The following is a 25,659-nucleotide window of genomic DNA, read 5'->3' on the forward strand; positions in this document are numbered from 1 at the left end:
CTCCAAAGTCCAAACTCTGGCTGCTTTCTCTGCTTATGCAATTCCATTCTTCTTGCGGTTAATTTACGGCGATGTTTTTAAGCCACAGCCATTGCAACAATTAGGGTCTTAGCCTCGTCCTAATTAAGACACAGGATGTTTTCCCCACCACCTCCCAATCACTATTAGAACCAACACTCAGTTACCAATTAGAGCACAAACTCACATAACCTAATAAATAAATTCCATGGATATTCTTTCAACCACCAGGTGAGCCAGGGATTTCCATTTTCCTGCTGCATCAAATTGTTTATGGTAGTTGCTCACATGTAGCAAAACTGATCAAAATGTGTCCCTTCTTCTTCATCCTGAGTTTTATCCAGCAGACTGACTAGCAGCTACTTTGGGCCATAGCTCCCAAAGCTAAAAATGGGGGGCTGTCTTGTTTGTGTGGTAGCTGACTTCCTAGCAGACTGCTAAAACTATGACTCTGTACAGTACTAGACCAGGAAAATAGTTGTCGAAAATGCCCAATTCTAACTCTGAGAAACAAACTGAGGGTTTTAGGGGGGGCGGGGGGATGGGTTAGCCTGGTGATGGGTATTAAGGAGGGCACATATTGAATGGAGTACTGGGTGTTATACGCAAACAATGAATCATGGAACACTACATCAAAAACTAATGATGTAATGTATGGTGATTAACCTAACATAATAAAATAAAATTTAAAAAATAAAATAAAAATGCCCAATTCTAGATTATTTGAGAGGGAAAAGTTTCTAAATGGTTTTTTCAAGAATACTCTGAAGAATGAATTTTTTAAATGAAGTCTTGAATCCGTGGTAAATTCAAAAAGTATCAAAGTTCTTATCCTTGGTCCTAGAGATAAACAACATAATCTATTTCTTATACAACTTTCCAGAGAAATAGAATGCAACTGTGAATAAATACCTATATATTAAAGAGTAGATCTTAATAGTGTATTTGAATCTTTTACTAGCATATTTACGTTCTACCTTTGCCTTCGTTTTAAACAGGTAAAAATTCATGTGCCTCCTCCTAGCTTCTGTTACATCCTCATTGCTCATCCAAATGTGGGGCAAATTGAAATAATTGAAGAAGACCCCATTTCTAAGCTTTACCAGCCTCCAGTTCCCCGCTTCTTAAGAGAAATTCTCCAGGTAACATCTGTGTTTCTAACAGGGTCTTTAATTATTTTTACTGTATATGTGTACTCTGTGGGGTGTTCTAATCATTTTCAATGCCTTTCCAGACCAATGATCTTAGTACCCGTTGCAGTTTCTATGCCAGAGTGATTTATCAAAGACCACAGGTAATCAATCCCTCTTCCTTTCTCTTTCTGATAAGGTGTTATAAAGTTTATTAAAGGATAACCTCTCACAGAAATTAATGGGGTGCTAAATAGAAAAGCATTTTAAAAATCCATTTATGCATGATCCATGCTGAGGCAATTAATCCATTCCTTGTGCAGGTGCAGCCTGCCAGCCACTGTGGTAAGTACTGTGTATGAAACAACCTAGGCATAGCTCACCTGAAAGTTTCTCAGCCCAGCACTGTGAGTTCCTTTCTGGCACACAGATTGTAGAAAGGAAAGAAAGGAGAGGGAGGAAGGAATCTCAGGATTGAGTTTAGCACCTGTCAGAACTGTCCAACAACTCTGAGCCATCAATAGGGGAAGGAAGCCCTGCGGCCCCTGGGAGGCCTCAGCAGAGCTGGGGAGCTGCAGCCTAGAGGAGCTGCTAGTTTGCTGCCTTCCCACTCAACAGATCAGCAAGAAGCAGACAAGAGAAAGGGATGTTTTTGGCAAGCGGAACATATGGTATAAGTTCTGCAAAAAAGAAACCTCTGGTTGACCTTAACTCAGAGAGGAACATCCATGCAAATCTGTCACCTGAGGTGTACAAAACAACCCATTGTTCAATCCTTGTTTTCCTTTCCTCTGTTCACCTTTTAGTGAATTGGTACATCTCCTGAGGAATAAGAGAGTGATTGACATTAGTCAGTCACAGTGCTTCCTGTGAGCCATCCCAGAATGTGGCTCAATAGACACAGGGACAGGCCCATAGTGAAGAGGAGGTCCAGGCACCTGAGGTGTCTCTTACCTTCCAACCCTGAAGCAAACTGAAGGCTGACTGCAAACTCCCTCCCACCCCCACCGTCTGCAGAACGCTCAGTATTTTAAGACATGCTTGGCCTCTGGCACACTCCTATTACTCTAACACACATTCCAGGTTGTAGGGCTGTGACATCAGGCAGTGGTTCACTGTGCAGCCACCATTTGCTCTGCAGATAGAATACTGTCCTCAGGGGCGGTATACCACATGTTCCTGCCCACAGAGCCTCGCCTGCTCAAAGCCCCAGCTGACAGCAGAGGTGGAAAGTAAAAAACAGGTGTCAGATACACCACTGCTAGTCTTGACAATGGCCCCAGTGAAGGGGAGCCCCAGGACAGAGCAAGACAAACTGCAGATCATCCGTCTCACTGGATGAAGGAACCCTGCCTTGTGGCTGGTTGAAAACACTGATACCCTCCTGTCCGAAGTTTTCTACCAAGAAATATGCTTCCACTAACATAGGTGCAGTCTGCCAGCAAGTATGGGTTTCAGTGGGTGTATGTACCAAAGAATTGGTGGTATTTAGGAAGTGTAGGGGCTTGGAACCCAATGGAACAGATTCCTCAGTGCACTAAAATTTTCTATCTCCTGTATTCTGTTTTTGTGGGACAGAGAATCACCAGAAATCAGCTTCCTCAGGGAGAAATTGAAATAAGCTAAGTCCCAGAGCCACTGTGTGGTCAAGTCAATCACCTATACACTCTACAGTGACAGTTGACTTTAAGAATGGCTCAATGAGAGGGTGCCTGGGTGGCTCAGTCGTTAAGCGGCTGCCTTCGGCTCAGGTCATGATCCCAGGGTCCTGGGATCGAGTCCCGCATTGGGCTCCCCGCTCTGCAGGGAGCCTGCTTCTCCCTCTCCCTCTGCCTACTTGTGTTCTCTCTCTATCTCTCTGTCAAATAAATAAATAAAATCTTTAAAAAAAAAAAAGAATGGCACAATGAGTCACTGTAAGAACCTGAGTTATCAAAGAAGATTCCGTTGTATTTCCATTATACAAATGGCTAATCATGCAAGTGAAAGACATATTTTTTGTATTTAACTCTTTTTATTTTTTTAAGTTATATTTTATTTTATTATGTTAGTCACATACAGTACATCATTAGTTTTTGATGTAGTTTTAAAGATATTTTAAGTAATCTCTACACCCAGCCTGGGGCTCAAACTTACAACCCCGGATCAAGAGTTACATGCTCTACTAACTGGGCCAGCCAGGCACCCCCTTAACTTTTATTTTGAATAAAATTATTCTAACTTTTTAGATTCATAGTAATTATAGATTCACAATAGACTTCAAAGAAATATATAGTGTACACCCTCTCCCATACTAACACCCCATGCCCACAATAGCCACCATACAACACCCAAACCAAGAAACTGACATCACTGATCTGGTGTCATCATTATAATTATGTTATTTTGTGATCGTTACACAAATGAAACCATGCAATATATATCAGTGTTGTTTCCTAGGCCAGCTGCACAAAGTACCAAAAACTAGATTGCTTAAAACAACAGAAATTTATCATTTCACACTTGTGGGGGCTCAAAGTCTGAAATCAAGGTGTCAGCAGGGCCATGCTCTCTATGACAGCTCTGGGGAAAATCCTCCCTTGCCTCTTCCAGCTTCTCGTGTTTGCCAGCAATCCTTGGCCTTCCTTGGCTTTATATACACATCACCCCAGGCACATGGCCATCTCACCCTCTGTGTCTTCATGTGGTCTTACCTCTGTGGATCAGTGTCCAAATTTCCTTTTTTATGAGGACACCAGTCAGATTGGATGAGGGCCTGCTGTCATGGTTTCATCTTGACTTGGTTAAATTTGTAAAGACCTTACTTCCAAATTAGGTCACATTCTGAGGTACTAGAGTTAGGACTTCAATTGATCTTTTTGGAGGGACACAATTTGACCTGTAACAGCTCCTTTGGGAGCTATTTGGTTGTGTGGTTGTTGTTGTTGTTGTTGTTTTCTCTAGAGATTCATCCAGAGAACTAATGATGTTGAAAATCCTTTCATATATTTATTTGCCATCTATATAACTTCTTTGGTGAAAGGTCTATACATGTCTTTTGCCCATTTCCTGTTTGGATTATTTCTTTGCTTACTGCTGAATTTGGAAGTTCTTTATATATTCTATATAAAAAGCCTTTGTCAGATATATGATTTGCAAATATTTCTCAGGGTCTGTAATTTGTCTTTTCATCCTTTCAACAGGGGTTTTACAGAGCAGAGTTTTTCATTTTTATGCAGTCAAATTTATTAACTTTCCCTCTTATAGATCATGCTTTTGTCATAAAGGCAAGGCAAGCCTTTTTGCCTAGTTTTAGGTACCCAAGTTTATCTTTTATGTTCTTTTCTGGAAGATTTGTAATTTTACATTTGAGTCCATGCTGCATTTTGAGTTGATTTTTTTTTTTTTAAGATTTTTTAAATTTATTTGCGAGAGAGACAATGAAAGACAGAGAGCATGAGAGGGAGGAGGGTCAGAGGGAGAAGCAGACTCCCTGCTGAGCAGGGAGCCTGATGTGGGACTCGATCCCGGGACTCCAGGATCATGACCTGAGCCGAAGGCAGTCACTTAACCAACTGAGCCACCCAGGCGCCCTGAGTTGATTTTTTTAATAAAGTATGTAGTTTAGGTCAAGGTTCCCTTTTTTTGCCTGTGGATGTCCAGTTATTCCAGCATTATTTGTTGATAGGCTGTCCTTCTTCTGTTGAATTGCTTTTGCAACTTTGTCAAAAATAATTGGGCATTTTTGTGTGGAACAGATCTATTTTTAATAAAATTTTAACAATTAGATTGGTAGCACTGCTTTGAATTAATTGGTTATTTGTATCTTTTTACAGAGGATACCCCAATGGTAAAGATAATTTGATAGTTAATTTAAAAGGAAATTAGACCATTTTGGCTCATCGAGAGATTGAAAAAGAGATAGTAAGGGGCGCCTGCGTGGCTCAGTCGTTAAGCGTCTGCCTTCGGCAGGGTCCTGGGATCGAGCCCCACATTGGGCTTCCTGCTCAGCGGGAAGGCTGCTTCTCCTTCTCCCACTCCCCCTTGTGTTCCCTCTCTCACTGTCTCTCTCTCTCTGTCAAATAAATAAAATCTTAAAAAAAAAGAAAAAGAAAAAGAGATAGTAAGCCAAATCCAGGGTATTTACAAAGAGTATCTAAAATCTTTGAAGATTGTCAGAAAAACTCCCAACTGCAGATAATCTTGTAGAAATCTTTGCCCTTCCTGAGATATCTACCATTTTTTAAAATATGATTTTGCTAGTTGTTCCCCCCAAATCATTTATAACTCCACAGTCCAATACAGTATCATGCACTGCACTTAGTTGTCATGTCTCTTTCTTCTTCTTCAAATTGAATATTTCTGCATCTTCACTTATCTTTTATGACCTTGGCAGTTTTTAAGAACAGAGATCAGTAATTAATAGAATATCTCTCCATGTAGATTGGCCAGATGTTATCTCATGAATAGATTCAGGTTATGCATCTTTGTCAGGAATACCACATAAAAATACTGTCTTCATATCAGGAGGCACACAGTTGATTTGTCCCAGTGCTGTGGTATTTTATCAATTGATTAAGAAGGTGTTTTCTAAGATGCTCAACATCACTCATCGTTAGGGAAATACAAATCAAAACTATAATGAGATACCACCTTACACCTGCCAGAATGGCTAAAATTAACAACACAGGAAACAACAGGTGTTGGCAAGGATGCAGAAAAAGGGGAACCCTCTTACACTGTTGATGGGAATGCAAACTGGTCCAGCCACAATGGAAAACAGTATGGAGGTTCCTCAAAAAGTTAAAAATAGAACTACGCTATGATCCAGCGATTACACTACTAGGTATTTATCCAGAGGATACAAAAGTACAGATTTGAAGGGGCACATGCACCCCGATGTTTATAGCAGCTATCAACAATAGCCAAATTATGGAAAGAGCCCATGTGTCCATCGACTGATGAATGGCTAAAGATGTGGTCTGTATATACAAATGAATATTACTCAGCCATCAAAAAATATGGTATCTTGCCATTGCAACAATGTGGGTGGAGGGAGCTGGAGGGTATTATGCTAAGTGAAATAAGTTCATCAGAGACAGACAAATACCATATGATTTAACTCATATGTGAAATTTAAGAAACCAAACAAGCAAAGGGGGAAAAAAAGAGGCAAACTAGAAAAGAGACTTTTTTTTTATTATTATTAAAGCATGGGGACAGGACCCATGGCAGAAAGAGCTGCCTAGAAAACACTCTTAACTATAAGAAAGAACTGAGAGTTGCTGGAGAGGAAGGAGGTGGGTGGGGGGATGGGCTAAATGGGTGATGGGTATTAAGGAAGGCACTTACAGTGAACACTGGGTATTGTATGTAAATGATGAATCACTAAATTGTACACCTGAAACTAATATTACACTGTATGTTAACTAACTGGAATTTAAATAAGAACTTAAAAGGGAAAAAAAAAGTGGTGTTTTCTAGGCTTCGCCACTCTAAAGTTAAGTAATAAGTATCTCATACTTACAAATTAATAACTATGTAACAAATATTTTATAGGAAGATGCATTGAGACTATCTTGCCTGAGTTATTACTCTGGTAGTGGTCAAATGGTAGTTTTCTAAGTCCAACATACCTTTTACGTTTAGTAGTTGGCATTCAGCTATACTTATGTGCTTATTTCCCTATTTATGTATTCACTGTTTATATCAGTATGGACCAGTGGATTCAGTTTTGTTCAATGGATTATAATCTCACTTTTGTTTATTTGGATGTTCAAATTTACCGGATTCAAGCTGCTTCATGAGCCCTTTGGATGTGTCCCTATCATTCTTTAAGTATTTCCTTACTTTCTGACAGAGTAAGATGTTTCAGACTCATCTGTGCTTTATTCTGGAAACAGCCATCTCTTGAAGGAGCCATGGTTGATTTTAATGGAGAATGATATTTAGAAGCAAAGGTCTGGGTACTAGATGGGCTCGCTGATATTGGGAGGTTATTGTCTCTAGGCCCTCCCAACAGATAGAGCAAAGAAGTATATGTGTGTAAACTCATGCACATATGCACATAAATCCATACCTATTTCTTTCCATCTATTCATCTATATCTGAAATCATGATTTTATACCAATATCTCCAGTTGTAGATCATTACCACAGAATTGACTCTAGGTTTCTCTATTTCCGTATTTATAACTCCCTTATCCAACAGTGAGAAAACGTGGCTTTCATTTTCCTCAATATTACTCTAATTTCCTATCTGTAATCAACCTCCCAACCATGTGAGCTACCCCCTTCACCCCAACCCACAGTTCCTCACATGCAAGTCACTTTCTCTGCCCAGTCCTGTCAGCCAGCCAAATGGAATCCTCAGCCTGATTATGCCATCCACACCAGTAGCACCAACGGAACCTCAGACCAGCCAGGTTCTCATGGTCCAGCCCTGCTGACTACAAGGGTCTTCCCAGGCAAATCATTGGCCCCATTTGGATATACTGAATCCTAAACCCTGACCAAGGGGAAAGGGCAAAAACCATTATAATGAACTTAAAATGGCATTATAAGTTTTGTAGATACAAGAAAATTATAATAAAAAATAAAGAATAAAAGAGAAAGATCATTACTGGAGTTAAGATGGCAGAGTTGTAAGGGGACACTGAGCTTCCTCATCCTTGGAACACAGCATCCAACTATTTTGAACAACCAGGAATATGATTTGAGGATTAACAAAAGTGAGAGGGAAAAAACATGGCAGATGTGAAGCTTATAGTTTTTTGTCTGTTTGCATTTTTGTTGCTTTTCCTTTTCCAGGATCATCCATTTTTTTTTCTTCTTTTCTTTTCTTTTCTTTTTTCTTCCCTAGGCTTATCTTGACAAACAAATCAAAGCACACCTAGTTAAAGGTACAAACACTCTCCACTTCAAGCAAAGGAAGAACACTGTAGTGGACGGGCCAGTGGGAAAGAACAGCCAAAACACAGCAGCAGAGAGTACACAGCATACACCAGAAACACTTTCTAAAGTTGTTGTTGTTATTGTTATGTTGTTTTTGCTGGTTTTTTCTTTCTTTTTTTTTTTCTTTCTTCCTTTCATTTCTGGACAAAATGACAAGGCAGAGAAATTCACCCCCCAAAAGAAAGAACAGGAGTTAGTACTCACTGCCACAGACCTAATCAATATGGATATAAGTAAGATGTCTGAACTAGAATTTAAAACATTATAAAGATACTAGTTGGGCTTGAAAAAAGCATAGAAGACACTAGAGAATCCCTTACTGTTGACATAAAACAACTAAAATCTAGTCAGGCTGAAATTAAAAATGCTATTACGGAGATTCAGTCCCAAGTGGTGGCCATAAAAATGAGGATTAATGAATCAGAAGAGAGAATCAGTGATATTGATGATAAAATGATGGAAAATAAGGACACTGAAAAGAAAAAGGAAAGAAAACTATTAGATCACAAAAGGAGACTTAGACAAATCAGTGATTCCATAAAGCAAAATAATATCTGTATTATATGGGTCCCAGAAGATGAGGAATGGGAGAAAGGGGCAGAAGTTTTACTGAACAAATTATAGCTCAAAACTTCCCTAATCTGGGGAAGGAAACAGGCATTCGAGTGCAGGAGGCACACAGAACCCCCCTCCAAATCAACAAAAATAGGAACATCTTGACATATTACAGTGAAGCTGCCAAATTTCAGAGATGAGAAAATCCTGAAACCAGCTCAGGACAAGGGGTCCTTAACCTACAAGGGTAGACACATAAGGCTAACAGCAGACCTATCCACAGAGACCTGACAGACCAGAAAGGACTGACATGACATATTCAACATGCTAAATGAGAAAAATATGCAGCCAAGAATACTTTATCCAGCAAGGCTGTCATTCAGAATAGAAGGAGAGATAAAGAGTTTCCAGGACAAAAAAATACTAAAGGAATTTGTGAACACTAAACTAGCCCTGCAAGAAATATTAAAGGGGATCCTTTCAGTGAAGAGAGAGCCCAAAAGTAACAAACACCAGAAAGGAACAGAGACATCTACAGAAACAGTGACAACAGATAATACAATGGCACTAACTTCATATCTTTCAAGAATTACTCTGAATGTAAATGGACTAAATGCTCCAATCAAAACACATAGGGTATCAGAATGGATTAAAAAAAAAACAAGACCCATCGGTTTTCTGCTTAAAAGAAATTCATTTTAGACCCAAAGACACCTCCAGATTGAAAGGGAGGGGATGGAGAACGATTTCTCATGCTTAATGGACATCAAAAGAAAGCTGGGGTAGCCATCCTTATATCAGACAAACTAAATTTTAAACCAAAGCCTGTAATAAGAGATGAGGAAGGACACTATATCATAATAAAAGGGTCAATCCAACAAGATCTAACAATTGTAAATATTTATGCCCCTACCTTGGGAGCAGCCAAGTATATAAACCAATTAATAACAATTAAATTAAATTAAATTAAATTAAAGAAACTCATTGATAGGGGCACCTGGATGGTTTAGTGGGTTAAGCATCTGCCTTCAGCTCAGGTCATGACCTCCAGGTCCTGGGATCGAGCCCTGCATCGGGCTTCCTGCTCAGCAGGGAGTCAGCTTCTTTCTCTCTCTCTCTCCCTCTGCCCCTCCCCACCACTTGTTCTCTCTCTCTTTCTCATAAATAAATGAATGAAATCTTAAAAAAAAAAAAAAAAAAGAGGGGCGCCTGGGTGGCTCAGTCATTAAGCATCTGCCTTCGGCTCAGGTCATGATCCCAGGGTTCTGGGATTAAGCCCCGCACCAGGCTCCCTGCTCAGCGGGAAGCCTGCTTCTCCCTCTCTCGCTCCCCCTGCTTGTGTTCCCTCTCTCACTGTGTCTCTATCTGTCAAATAAATAAAAATCTTTAAAAAAAAAAAAAGAAAGAAACTCATTGATAATACTACAATAATAGTAGGGGACTTAACACCCCACTCAGACCAATGGACACATCATCTAAGCAGAAGATCAAAAACAAAACAAGGGATTTGAATGACACGCTGGACCAGATAGAGTTCACAGATACACTCAGAGAATTTCATCCTAAAGCAGCAGAATCTTTTCGAGTGCTCATGGAACATTCTCCAGAATTGATCACATACTGGGTCACAAATCAGGTTTCAACTGGTACAAAAAGATTGAGATCATACCATGCATATTTTCAGACCACAATGTTATAAAACTTGAAGTCAACCACAAGAAAAACTTTGGAAGGACCACAAATATATGGAGGCTAAAGAACATTCTACTAAAGAATGAATGGGTCAACCAGGAAATTAAAGGAGAATTTAAAAAATACATGGAAACAAATGAAAATAAAAACACAACAGTTCAGAAACTTTGGGACACAACAAAGATGGTCCTAAGAGGGAAGTATATACCAATACAAGCCTTTCTCGAGAAACAAGAAAAGTCTCAAATACACAAATACACAACCTAACCTTACACCTAAAGGAGCTGGAAAAAGAACAGCAATCTTTAAAGATTAAAGCAGAAATCAATGATACAGAAATCAAATAAACAGAACAAATCAATGAAACTAGGAGCTAGTTCCTTGAAAGACTGAAAGAGGAGAGATCACAACCAATACTAAAGAAATACAAATAATTATAAGAGAATATTATGAGCAATTATATGCCAACAAATTAGGCAATCTGGAAGAAATGGAAGCATTCCTAGAAACATACAAACTACCCCAACTGAAGCAGGAAGAAATAGAAAACCTGAACAGACCCATAACAAGCAAAGAAATTGAATCAATAATCAAAAATCACCCAACAGGGGCGCCTGGGTGGCTCAGTCAGTTAAGCGACTGTCTTTGGCTCAGGTCATGATCCTGGAGTCCCTGGATCGAGTCCCACATCGGGCTCCCTGCTCGGCAGGGAGTCTGCTTCTCCCTCTGACCCTTCCCCCTCTCGTGTGCTTTCTCTCCCTCATTCTCTCTTTCAAAATAAATAAGTAAAATCTTTAAAAAAAACAAAAAAAAAACAAAAATCGCCCAACAAAGAAGAGTCCAGGGCCAGATGGCTTCCCAGGGGAATTCTACCAAACATTTCAAGAAGAATTAAGTCCTCTGAAACTGTTTCAAAAAATAGAAATGGAAGGAAAACTTCCAAACTCATTCTATGAGGCCAGCATTACCTTGATTCCCAAAACCAAAGACCCCGCTAAAAGGAGAATTACAGACCAATATCCCTGATGAACATGGATGCAAAAATTCTCACCAAGATACTAGCTAATAGGATCCAACAGTACATTAAAAGGATTATTCACCATGACCAAGTGGGATTTATTGCTGGGCTGTAGGGGTGGTTCAACATCTGCAAATCAATCAATGTGGTACACCACATTAATAAAAGAAAAGCCAAGAACCATGTGATCTTCTCAATTGATGCAAAAAGCATTGGACAAAATACAGCATCCCTTCTTGATTAAAACTCCCCACAATGTAGGGATAGAGGGAACATACCTCAATATCATAGAAGCCATATACAAAAAACCCACAGTGAATATCATCCTCAATGGGGAAAAACAGAGCTTTTCCCTTAAGGTCAGGAACACGACAGGGATGTTCACTCTCAGCACGTTTGTTCTACATAGTACTGGAAGTCCTAGCCTCAGCGATCAGACAGCAAAAAGATGTAAAAGGCATCCAAATCAGCAAAGAAATCAAACTTTCACTCTTCGCAGATGACATGATACTCTCTATAGAAAACCCAAAAGACCCCACCAAAAAAATTGTGAGAACTGATACAGGAATTCAGCAAAGTCCCAGGATATAAAATCAATGCACAGAAGTCAATTGCATTTCTATACACTAACAATGAAGCAGAAGAAAGAGAAATCAAGGAATTGGTCACATTTATAGTTGCACCAAAACCCAGAAGATACCTAGGAATAAACCTTAAAGAGGTAAAGAATCTGTACTCTGAAAACTTATAGAACACTTATAAATGAAATTGAGGAAGATAGAAAGAAATAGAAAAACATTCCATGCTAATGGATTGGAAGAACAAATATTGTTAAAATGTCTGTGCTACTCAAAGCAATCTACACATTCAATAACAATCTATCAAAATTCCATCAGCATTTTTCACAGAGCTGGAACAAACAATGCTATAATTTGTGTGGAAACAGAAAAGACCACAAGTAGCCCAAGGAATGCTGAAAGAAAAAACCAGAGCTGGGGGCATCACAATTCTGGACTTCAAGCTGTATTACAAAGCTGTAATCATCAAGACAGTATGGTGCTGGCACAAAAACAGACACAGAGATCAGTGGAACAGAATAAAGAACCCAGAAGCGGACCTCAACTCTATGGTAAACTAATCTTCAACAAAGCAGGAAAGAACATCCAATGGAAAAAAAAAACAAAAGTCTCTTCAACAAATGGTGTTGGGAAAATTGGACAGCCACATGCAGAAGAATGAAACTCGGCCACTTTCTTACACCATACACAATAATAAAGTCAAAATGGATGAAAGATCTAAATGTGAGATAGGAATCCATCAAAATCCTAGAGGAGAACATAGGCAGCAACCTCTTGACCTCAGCCACAGCAACCCTTGCTAGACATGTCTCCAAAGGCAAGGGAAACAAAAGCAAAAATGAACTGTTGGGACTTCATCAGGATAAACAGCTTTTGCACATCAAAGGAAATAGTTGACAACACTAAAAGGCAACCTATGGGATGGGAGAAGATATTTGCAAATGTCTTATCAGATAAAGGGTTAGTATCCAAAATCTATAAAGAACTTATCAAACTCAACACCCATAAAACAAATAATCCAGCCAAGAAATAGGCAAAAGACAAGAACAGATATTTCTCCATACAAATGGCCAACAGACAAATGAAAAAATGCTCAACATCACTCAGCATCAAGGAAAGACAAATCAAAACCTCAATGAGATACCACTTCACACCAGTCAGAATGGATAAAATTAACAACTCAGGAAACAACAGATGTTGCCGAGGATGTGGAGAAAGATACACTGTTGGGAATGCAAAATGGCCCAGCCACTCTGGAGGTTCCTCCAAAAGTTAAAAATAGAGCTACCCTATGACCCAGCAATTGCAGTTATCCAAAGGATAAAAACATAGTGATCAGAAAGAGCACCTGTATACCAATGTTTATAGCAGCAATGTTCACAATAGCCAAACTGTAGAAAGAACAGTGTCCATTGACAGAGGGATGGGATGGATAAAGAAGATATGAGGTATAATATACCATGGAATATTACACAGTCATCAAAAAGAATGAAATCTTGCCATTTGCAATGATGTGGCTGGAACTGTAGGGTATTATGCTAAGGGAAATAGAGAAAAACAAATATATGATTTCACTCATATGTGGAATTTAAAAAACAAAACAGATGAACATAGAGGAAGGAAAGGGAAGGAAAAGGAGGGAGAAGGAAAAATAAAATAAGATGAAAACAGAGGTAGTCAAACCATAAGAAACTTTTTTTTTTCTTTTTAAAGATTTTATTTATTTGACAGAGAGATAGCGAGAGCAGGAACACAAGCAGGGGGAGTGGGAGAGGGAGAAGCAGGCTTCCTGCCGAGCAGGGAGCCCGATGCGGGACTCGATCCCAGGACCCTGGGATCATGACCTGAGCCAAAGGCAGACGCTTAACAACTGAGCCACCCAGGCGCCCCCGTAAGAAACTCTTAACTGTGGGAAACAGTGTTGTTGAGGGGAGGTGGATGGGTGGATAGGGTAATTGGGTGATGGACATTAAGGAGGGCACTTGATTTAATGAGCACTGGGTCTTATATGCAACTGATGAAAAACTAAATTCTACCCCTGAACGTAGTAATACAGTATGTTAACAAAATTGTATTTAAATAAAAAAAGAAAAAAAACATTAAAAAAAAAAAAAACCGAAAAGTAAATTTGCTGTAGATACAACAAATATTTTATACCTGCTTTATATCAGAGCCCTATATAAAATCTGAGGGCAAGTAACAAGTATTCCCGTCTCAGTCAGGTTAGGCTGCTATGGCAAAATTCCATATACTGCGTGGCTTAAACTGCAATAGTTTATTTCTCACAGGTCTGGAATATTGAAGTCTGAGATCAAAGTGCCACCAGGTCAGGTTCTTAGTGAGCACTCTCTTGGTTTACAATAGGAAATCTCCTTGTATCCTCACAATGTGAAGGGCAGAGTGAGGAAACAAACTCTTGTCTTAGAAGGACAGGAATCCCATCATGAGGGTTCTACATAGGACCTAATTAGCTCCCAAAGGCCCCACCTACCATTATCACATTGGAGGTTAGGACTTCAGCATATGAATTGGGGACTTAGGGGTGGATATAAACATTCAGTTCATAACAATCACTGATCCTTAGGAAACTTAAATCTGACAAGAAAGAAGAATGTGTATGGACTAAATATAAAACAATGTGGTAATTAACATTCTGAGATCTGGAGGAAAAGAACAATGAAAATCTCCCTGAGTAGTTCAAGGACAAGTACAGTAGTGCCAGGGAAGGGCAGACTGTATCCCAGTAAAGGAGTCCTTTAAACAGGTCCAGGGTTTGCACTCTCAAGGCACAGCCATGTCAGTGGGGGCTAGTGACCAAGACCGGCAGAATCTATTGTATATTTGAAAATATTTGTTGGATTGAAAACTAAAATTGTTAGTAATAATCATCTAACATAATTGCTTTTTTAAAATTCTGGATAATGGAACACTACATCAAAAACTAATGATGTACTGTATGGTGACTAACATAATAAAGTACACACTGGATTTCGAAGATTTAGTACAAAAAAACAAGAAGATAAAATATCTCTATTGTTTCGGGCACCTGGATGGCTCAGTTGGTTAAGCAACTGCCTTCGGCTCAGGTCATGATCCTGGAGTCCCTGGATTGAGTCCTGCATCAGGGCCCCTGCTCGGCGGGGAGTCTGCTTCTCCCTCTGACCCTCCCCCCTCTCATGTGCTCTCTCTCTGTCTCTCACTCTCTCTCTCAAATAAATAAATAAAATCTTTAAAAACAAAACATTGTTTAAAAAAATATCTCTATTGTTTCTATTTATTATATGACGAAAGTATATTCTGGATATTTAGATTAAATACATTAAAATTAATTTAAAAAATTTTTTTAAAAATTTGGATAGTAAGAATAGCTATTAAAGTTAATAGACGTGACTGTGTCTTTGATTTGTAGGTAAACAATTTGCTTCCTCTGCAGCAAAGGGAGATTTGGCTGATGGTGACTGATGTCACCCTGCAGATGCAGGATGAGAATAACTCTGGCCTCCCCAAAACCATGCCAGTCTGTGTGGCCCCCTCATGTGTGTTGAGCCAGGACGTCCTGGAAGCGCTCACCGAGGCGGTCTCTCACAGCTTTCTCTTCAGGGACACTCTCCGAGCCCAGGGTATGCTTTCTTCTTCCTAGCTTTGACCCAGTGGTGACTGATAGATGCCATAAAATGGCATTGTGGCTTTGCCTTACTCTGGAACTGCTGGCCCCTTCATGAAGCCACCTGGGACATGACACATGGAGTGGAAGAGACCCACGGTACCAGCCCTCAGCTTTCAGTGGCCCCTGTCATGGCCACCTGCACAGAACCAGAACCCATGCAGGGCTGACTCTCCCTGTGAAAGATGCCATTGGTTACTCGAGGATTGTCTCTTGGTAGCACACATTACAGGTGCAGAAGCCACTTGAAGCCATTGCCTGGAACATCACTTTTGAAAACAAACAAAAAGCTAGAACATTATAAATACACACTTAGATCAGTTAGCTCTTTTTTGCCAGGAATCAAACTAGAATCCTGCCCAAACTGTATATTTTTACTTTATTTTGTTGAGGTATAATTTGCATACCACAAAATTCACCTCTCTAAAATGAATTTGAATCTAGTTTTGTGTGCTTTCCCCACTTAGTACACTAGTGGCTTTAGCACTTCCTTTCCGTACAGTGCATGTGTCATTGGATACAATGGACGGGCCTCAAAACTGTGTCCTCTGCCCACAGGGGGGTTGGCAAAGGACACTGTCTTTACTGGCAGGAGAACTCACTTTTTTCTTCAGTGCTTCAATAATCTGAAGTGTCTCTGTTGGCAGGTCGGATTGTTTGTGTTGAACGAAGTGTCCTCTTGCTTCAAAAGCCCCTTTTGGGTGTGGACTCCGGTGCTTGCTCCTGTGAACTGACTGGCCCTGTGAAGCTCAATGAACTGGATTCTGTCACTCAGGTCAACTCCGTTTGCAGCGTTCAAGGTGGGTAGTCAATCCTGGTGGAAATGGTATTTATATTTTTTAAAATATCATACTTCATATTCATTTCATTTATTCAACAAGTTTTTTATGTCTGACATGTTCCAAACTTTGGATACCTAAGAAACAAAATCAGAAGAGGTTCTTGCCTTTTAGACTTCTAGTGCATACAGAAGACCTCAATGAGCTGTGCACACAATCAAGTATAGAACGGCAATGTTCCAAGTGCTCCAGGTGCTGATTGCTGGGACCTCACCTTGTCAGGGAGCTCACTGTAGTCTCCTCAAGGACAGCAGCCTTGTGCTGAGATCTGAAGGATAGGAAGTAGCCAATTAGGTGAATGAGTAGGGGCAGGAAGGATATCTGACAGAAAAAGAATAGGACATATAAAGGCTGCTGACAGGGTAGAGTGGGGGAGCACCAGAGTCTGGAAGGGGGCAGGAAAGGCATCTGGATGGATGGAGTGATTAGGCTGAAGGGCCCAACCACTGCCCAAGTCGGTGGCCCTAGCAGGAGTGTACTCTGTCATCAACAGAGAGACGGGTACTCCAGGTTTTGTCTCTGCAGAGTGGAAGGGACAGGGCCTTGGGTGGTAGCAAGTGGGAGGGCAAGCACCAGTCCCAAGATGTGAGACAAGTGATGAAGCAAAGTAAATCTGGAAGTGGGTTTAGTTGGGGGAAACAGACAGGTTGGGTAGTGAATTCAGTACAGAGGGAGCAAGGCGTAGATGGAGGGTGAGAATGTATGTGATGACCTCTGAGATTCTGGCTTAGGCAACAAGGCAATGGTAGAACTGTTCAATGGAGTAGGACATGGTGGAAGAGGCCAGCTTTGAGAGAACAATCTTAGCTCTGTCTTGGAGAGTTTAGGTGTTTTTGATATATCTGAGATGTTTCAGTAGCTGATTTCAGGATCTTAGGGTTCATATATTTTTTAACCAACTTTTTTTTTTTTTTAAGATTTTATTTATTTGCAAGAGAGAGAATGAGAGACAGAGAACATGAGAGGGAGGAGGGTCAGAGGGAGAAGCAGACTCCCTGCTGAGCAGGGAGCCCGATGTGGGGCTTGATCCCAGGACCCTGGGATCATGACCTGAGCCGAAGGCAGACGCTTAACAACTGAGCCACCCAGGCACCCCAGCACTTCATTTCTTTTTATGGCTGAATATTTCATTGTATGGTTGCACCACATCTTGTTTTATCCATTCATCACCTGATGGACATTGGGTTGTTTCCACTTTTTGGCTATTGTAAACAGTGCTGCTATGGATATTTATGGACAAGTTTTTATTTGAACAACGTGTTTTCAAATTTTGGGTATGTATCTAGGAGTGGAATTGCTGGGTCATATGGGAAACCCTGTGCTTAGCCTTTTTGAAGAAATGTGTAAGTGTTTTCCAAAGTGGCCATACTGTTGGTGTATCCTTAATATTAAAAGATATTAAGTTAATTTCCAAAAAGCATACAAAAATTCACATTTCCAAAAGTAATTTCTAAGAAGGCCTATTTCCTCCAGCCTTGCCCACTACTAGATTTCTGAATCTTTTTATAATTTTTATGAATAGCAGAACTCTGATCCCATTGTTGTTGCTTTAATTTACATTCCCCTGCCTGCTTGTGAGGTTGAGCACTCATTCATTGTGTTGAGGCCATTTGGATTTTCTTTTCTGTGCATCTTCTTTTAGTGTTAGTACCAAAACATAACTAAGATTGTGATTGTAAATGAGAAATGAGAGCAGTATAGCCTAGTGGTCCTGAAGAAAGCAGACTCTTAACAAGCTACCTGTCATCTGGGTCTTCCATTTTCTCATCTATAACACAGGGCTAATAGAATACATCTTAAAGCATTGTTGAGGATTAAATAAGATAATGCACATGAGACTTTGGGGGCTTGGAGCACTCACAGACTAGTGGAGAAGGATGACATCTCAGTGCTTCTACTTCTACAGACCAGGAGGGCTGGCTGAGGGCAAGAGCCAGTGAGGCAGTAGGTAGGTGGCCTTGGGACTGTTAGGATTTGTCAGACAGAGTGGTGAAGGTCTTCCAGACAGACGAAGACCATATGGAAAACCCATAGAGGTGCCAGGGGCAGTTGTAAAAGCTTTATGTGCTGGAGGAGGCAGGGCCTTCTTGGGATGGAGTTGGCTCTGTCTTGTTCTGCTATTCCCAGAATGCTAAGGAGGTTGTATATCATTTTGTTTTCTTAAATGAAGCAATTCTGTCAGCACCATAGATAGACTATGGTACAAAGCTGGATTTGTTGCTGACAGGCTGTTTGGAACCATGCAGGGAAGGAAGGACTGAGAGTCTGCAGAGGCTAAGTGGACTGTGGGGGTTTCCAAGAATTGGCTCTGCTGGGCCCCTGGGCACAGGCTGTGAGGACAGCACACAGTGCAGACACACGCCCTGCAGCAGCTGCTCTGTGCACCTGTCCTTGTCACTCTGCCCACAACCTGCTACCACTTGCACATCTCACCACCTCCAGAGGCCTCCCTTCCACCTTCATTCTCTTCATTGGCTGCCATCTGTTCTCGTCCCACCCCTCACCTCTCTAAGAGCCCAGGATTGGTCAGGGGCTCAGAAGAGAGAGAAGGGTGTGGGAACAGTCTCCCAGCAGTGTTCTCTGCCCCACATTTGAGAGGGACCACCACCCATCCACACTGCTTAAGCTGCATGGGACCCTGGAGCACCTGGATGGCTCAGTTGGTTGAGCATCTGACTTTTGATTTTGGCTTAGGTTGTGATCTCATGGGTCATGGGATCGAGCCCTGCTTCAGGTTCAGTGCTCAGCATGGAGTCTGCTTAAGATTCTCTCCTTCTGCCCTGCCTCTCTCTCTCTCTCAAATAAATACATCTTAAAAAAAAAAAAAAGCTGTATGGGACCCTGTTATTATAAGACCATAAGAATCACCACCACCCATAGCACCGTATTATGAGAAAATATGTACCTGAAGAGTTTGGCTTCTAAAGGAGGGTTTGAAACCTGACACATTATCCATAGCCAGTGAATGCCACAGAGATGCAAAAAGAGGAAAACGTGTAGATTCTTGTGGGGAAAGAGAAGACCTAATTTTTCTAGTTTCTGAAGAACTTCATATTTTTTAAAAAATAATAATTTATAGGTGGGATTTATAAAATATAAAATTATAACCATTTTAAAAATTGTCCATACTACCCAAAGCAATCTACAGATTTAATGTTTTCTCTGTCTAAATACCACAACATTTTTCACAGAACTAGAACAAACTCTCCAAAATTTTGTGTGGAACCACAAAAGACCCCAAAGAGCCAAATCAGTCTTGATAAAGAAGAACAAAGCTGGAGGTATCACAATCCCAGCTGTAGGTATCTACAAAGCTGTAGTCATTAAAACATACTACTAGCACAAAAGTAGATACATGGATCAAGGGAACAGAATAGAGAGCCCAGAAACAAACTCATGCTTATGTGGTCAGTTAACCTATGACAAAGGAGGCAAGCATACACAGTGGAGAAAGACTCTTTAACAAATGGTGCTGGGAAAACTTTCTTATACACAAAAATAAATTCAAGTGGATTAAAGACCTAAATGTGAGACCTGGAACCATAAAACTCCTAGAAGAAAACATAGGCAATAATTTCTTTGACATTGGCTATAGTAACATTTTTCTAGGTATGTCTTTTCAGGCAAGGGAAACAAAAGGAAAAATAAACTATTGGGACTACACCAAAATAAAAAGCTTTTGCACAGCAAAGGAAACCATTACCAAAATAAAAAGGCAACTTACTGAATGGGAGAAGATATTTGCAAATGATATATCCAATAAAGGGTCAATATCCAAAATATATAAAAAAACCTATATAACTCAATACCAAAAAAACATAATCCAATTAAAAAATGGTCAGAGGACCTGAATAGACATTTTGCCAAAGAAGACATCCTGATGGCCAAAAGCCACATAAAAGATGCTCAACATCACAAATCATCAGGGAAGTGCAAACCAAAACCACAATGAGGTATCACCTTATACTTGTCAGAATGGCTAAAATCAAAAGTACAAGAAATAACAAGTGTCAGTGAGGATGTGGAGAAAAAGGAACCCTCGTGCACTGTTGGTGGGAATGCAAATTAGTGCAGCCACTGTGGAGAACAGTATGGAGAATCCTCAAAAATTTAAAATAAGGGGTGACCAGGTGGCTCAGTCAGTTAAGTGTCCAACTCCTGATTTTGCTCAGTTCATGATCTCAGGGCCATGAGATTGAACCCCATGTCGGGCTCTGTGCTCAGTGGGGAGTCTGCTTGAGATTCTCTCCCTCTCCCTCTGCCCCTCCCCGACTCGTGCACATGCTCTCGCTCTCCCTCTAAAAATAAATAAATAAATAAATCTTTTTAAAAAATTAAAAATAGAATTACCATATGATCCAGTAATTACACTATTGGGCATTTATCCAAAGAAAACAAAAACACTAATTTAAAAAGATATATGCACCCCTATGTTTATTGCAGTATTATTTATAATAGCCAAGATACGGAAGTAACCCAAGTGTCCACTGATAGATGAATGAATAAAGAAGATGTGGTGTATATATATGGAGTAGAATATTACTCAGACATAAAAAATAATGAAATCTTGCCATTTGCAGCAACATGGAAGGACCTATAGGGTATAATGTTAAGCAAAATAAGTCAGAGAAAGCATATGAGATAGCATATGATTTCACTCATACCTAGGATTTAAAAAACAAAACAAATGAACAAAGAAAAAAAGAGACCAAAAAAACAGACTCTTAAATGCAGAGAATAAACTGGTGGTTGCTAGAGGAGAGGTGGGTAGGGTATAAGTGAAATAGATAGAGGATCAAGAGTACACTTATCTTGATGAGCATTTGGTAACATATAGAATTGTTTTTGTTTTGTTATGTTTTTAAAAGATTTTTATATATTTGAAAGAGAGTGAGAGAGCACAAGCACAGGGAGGAGCAGAGGGAGAGGGAGAAGCAGACTCCTCACTGAGCAGGGAACCCAATGCGGGGCTCAATCCCAGGACCCTGAAATCATGACCTGAGCCAAAGGCAGACACTTAACGACTGAGTCTGCTTGAGACTCATATGTGTACAAAACTAAAGGCACTGGTGCCCCAACATATAGAATTGTTGAATCGGGGCCCCTGGGTGGCTCAGTCAGTTAAGCGTCTGCCTTTGGTTCAGGTCAGGATCCCAGCGTCCTGGGATCGAGTCCCGCATCAGGCTCCCTGCTTAGCAGGGAGCCTGCTTATCCCTCTCCCTCTGCCTGCCTGTCTGCCTACTTGTGATCTCTTTCTCTCTCTCACTGTCTCTCTGTTGAATGCATAAATAAAATCTTTTTAAAAAAATTGTTGAATCATTATATTGTACAGCTGAAAGTAATATAACACATAATTAAGTAAAAAAAAAATTTTAAGTGAGCAATTCAGTGGCATTTAGTACATTGACAATGTTGTTCCACTATCTCCTATTTTATATTTTGTCTTTTGCCAACTCAGTGGCTTTGAAAATGAAGTTGCATTCTATTTTTTTTTAAAGATTTTATTTATTTATTTGACAGAGAGACACAGCGAGAGAGGGAACACAAGCATGGGGAGTGGGAGAGGGAGAAGCAGGCTTCCCGCTGAGCAGGGAGCCTGATGCAGGGCTTGATCCCAGGACCCCAGGATCATGACCCGAGCCGAAGGCAGATGCTTAATGACTGAGCCACCCAGGTGTCCCGCATTCTATTTTTTAATAACAGCTTAATTGAGATGTAATTCGCATACCATGAAAATCACCCTTATAAAACAACTCCGTGTTTTTTAGTGTATTCATGCAGTTGTGCAAGTATCCCCACTATTTCCAGAATATTTTTATCACCCCAAAAAGAAACTTCATGTCCATTAGCAGTCACTGCCCACTCTGTCCAGCCTGTGGCAACCACTAATCTACTTTCTGTCTCAGTGGATTTGCTTCTTCTGGACAATTCATTTGATAGAATCATATGTGTTATTTTTGTTTCTGGTTGCTTTCATATAGCAGAACATTTTCAAGATTCAACCAGGTTGTAATATTTATCAGCACTTTGTTCCTTTTTATAACATAATAGTCCATTACATGAATATACCAAGTTTTGTTTATCCATTCATCAGTTGATGTCTGTTTTTGATATTATGAATAATCTGGGTAGTGTTAGTCCTCCAACTTTGTTCTTCAATATTGTCTTGACTATTCTAGGCGTTCTTTTCTCTTTCCATATAAACTTTAAAATTAGTTTGTTTATATCCATAAAATAACTTGGTGGGATTTTGATTGGGATTGTGTTGAATCTGTAGATGAATTTAGGAAAAATTTATATCTTAACCCTATTGAGTCTTTCTATCCCTGAACATGGATATCTCTCTATTTAGATTTGACTTCTTTCAGCAGAGTTTTTAAGAAGTTTTCTTCATATAGATCTTGTGCATACTTTGTTACATTTGCACCTAAGTATTTTACTTATTTTAATGTTGATGTAAATGATGGTGTGTTGGGGTTTGTTTTTTTTTTAATTATTATTTATTTTAGAGAGAGAGAGCATGAGCAAGAGGGGCAGAAGGAGAGGGAGAGAATCTCAAGCACACTCCATGCTGAGCACAGAGCCCTATGTGGGGCTCAATCTCAGGATTCTGAGCCAAAACCAAGATTTGGACAATTAACCGACTGTGCCACTCAGGCGCCCCAATGGTGTTGTGTTTTTGGGTTTTTTGTGGGTTTTTTTGTTTTTTTGTTTGTTTTTTGAGTAAAAGCGGGTTTATTGGCTCCAGGAAAAGGAGCAATAGTACCTAGCTCTCAGATAACCCCTCGCTCTATATACAGGCTGCATCCAGCCCAAGGTCCACTGGCTCCTTCAGTCTGAGGGTCCATCCAGTGCCTCCCTTCCCGGGGCTGGGGAGGGCTAGCTGCCTGGTGGTAAGGTTCCGGACTGTTGAGCAGCAACAGCTGGCCCAGCTGAGGCAGCCTCGTAGTCTGCGATGCAGCGCTGTGCGGGAGCAGGTGTGGGCTGCACATAAGCGGCCATGAGGCGGTGGTTGGGATGGATCAGCTTCCCTGGTGTTGTGTTTTTAATTTCAAATTCCATTTGTTCATTGAGAGCATATAGGAAAGCAGTTGATTTTTGTATTTTAATCTTGTATCCTACAACCTTGCTACAATCATATTTGGTTTTTGGTTGACTCCTTGGGTATTCTACATAGAAAACGATGTCATCTGTGAACAAGATGTTTTTTTCTTTCTTCCTAATTTGTATACCTTTTATTTCTTTTTTGTGTCTTATTGTATTAGCTAGTACTTCCATTATAAAGTGAACAGAAACAGCGCAAGGGGATTTCCTTGCTCTATTCCTGATCTTAAGGGGAAAGCATCTACTTTCTCACCATTAAGTATGATGTCGGCTGTAGGGGTTTTGTTTATTTGTTTGTCATTCTTTCTGCTAAAGACAGTATCTCTTCATTCCATATTTTGAAAGCAAAAGTGTTAGTTCTTCAGCCCTTCTTTTTTTTTTTTTTTTTTTTAGATTTTATTTATTTATATGACAGAGAGACACAGCGAGAGAGGGAACACAAGCAGGGGGAGCGGGAGAGGGAGAAGTAGGCTTCCCATGGAGCAGGGAGCCCGATGCGGGGCTCTATCCCAGGACCCTGGGACCATGACCTGAGCCGAAGGCAGACGCGTAACGACTGAGCCACCCAGGCGCCCCCTTCAGCCCTTCTTTTACTCTACTCTTTCTTTCAACCTTTCTACAGTTGTTTCTGTACTTTATATTGTCAAGATTGATGATATTCTTTTCTATAACCATAATTAAACCTGAACACTTTGTCTACAGATTTTTTCTTTTTTTTTAACAGATTGATTTTCAAAGATGAAAATAAGTAAGTGGCATTTTTATTATTGTGATTATATAAATATTTTCACTGAACAGGAAACTAGTATAATGCACTTCTATTTCCTTTCTTGTGTGATTTCTCATGAATTTATATTGACTTTTATTTTCCTTGCATTGCCTGCACTACATCCTTTTTTTTTTCCACATCTTCAAAAATGGTGACAAATCATTGGAGTTTTCCTTTGTAATTTCCTCCTAGAGCTTTCTGTCCCTCTGAACCAATCTTGACTAGTTGCTCTACTCTCAGCTATTGTCCTGGGACCCTCATATTAATCATTTAGGTTTAACTCACTCTTTCCTACACAAGGCTACTTTATTGGTGTATTCCACCTGTGGGTTTTTGTACATGTTCTTTACCAAATTGAGGAAGCTCTTCTCTGTTCCTAGATTGCTGAGAGTTTTTATCATGATTGGATGTTGGATTTTATCAAATTATTTTTCCACATCTATTGATATGATCATATGAGTTTTTTTCTTTAGTCCATTAATATGATAGATTACATTAAGTGATTTTTAAAAAAAAATATTGAACCAGCCTTGTATACCTGGAATAAATTCCACATTTGGTCATGGTACTTTTTTTTAATATATATACTGGATTAGATTTGCTAATATTTTGTTAAGGACTTTGCATCTATGTTCATGAGAGATGTTATTCTGTAGTTTTCTTTTCATGTAATGTCTTTATCTGGTTTTGTATTAGGTTAATGCTGTCCTCATAGAATGAGTTTAAGAAGTATTCCTTATGCTTATATTTTTCTGAAGAGATTTTAGAGGATTGGTATCATTTCTTCCTTAAATGTTTGGTAGAATTTGCCAGTGAACCTTCTGGGCCTGGTTCTTTCTGTTTTAGAAGATTATGAATTATTGATTCCATTTCTTTAATAGATGTAAGCCTATTCAGATCATCTAGTTCTTGTGTGAGTTTTGGTAGATTGTGTATTTCAAGGAATTGGTCCATTTCACATAATTTAGCAAATTTAGGGGCATAGAGTTGTTCATAACACTATCTTATTATTCTTTTAATTTCCATGGGATCAGTAATTATGGCCCCTCTTTCATTTCTGATAGAAATAATTTTTTATTCTTGATTAGCCTAGCTTGAAGTTTATCAATTTTTATTGATCTTTTGAAGGAATCAACTTTTGGGTTTCTTGAATTCCTCTATTGAATTCTTGTTTTTAATTTTATTGATTTCTGCTCTAATTTTTGTTATTGCTTATATTCTTCTTGCTTTGGTTTTAATTTGCTTCTCTTTTTCTTTTTTTCCTAAGATGAAAACTTAGATTATTGATCTTAGATATCTTCTAGTATACGCATACAGTGCTATAAATTTCTCTCTAAGCACTGCTTTTGTAGTTTTGATG

General features: G+C 39.7%; 1 protein-coding gene across 1 annotated transcript in view; it reads left to right on the forward strand.

Moving 5' to 3' along the window:
• The window catches only part of SPIDR (scaffold protein involved in DNA repair), a 549,318-nt gene that overhangs the window by 507,321 nt on the left and 16,338 nt on the right, over positions 1-25,659 (forward strand). Inside the window, exons 12-15 of the mRNA XM_035011122.1 lie at positions 1,017-1,160; positions 1,253-1,312; positions 15,333-15,543; positions 16,235-16,387. Of these exons, the coding sequence (XP_034867013.1) occupies positions 1,017-1,160; positions 1,253-1,312; positions 15,333-15,543; positions 16,235-16,387 (568 nt within the window). The remainder of the gene's footprint in view (positions 1-1,016; positions 1,161-1,252; positions 1,313-15,332; positions 15,544-16,234; positions 16,388-25,659) is intronic.

The sequence above is a fragment of the Mirounga leonina genome, unplaced genomic scaffold (assembly GCF_011800145.1).
Source record: "Mirounga leonina isolate KUSES-001 unplaced genomic scaffold, KU_Mleo_1.0 Mir_165, whole genome shotgun sequence".
NCBI lineage: Eukaryota > Metazoa > Chordata > Mammalia > Carnivora > Phocidae > Mirounga > Mirounga leonina.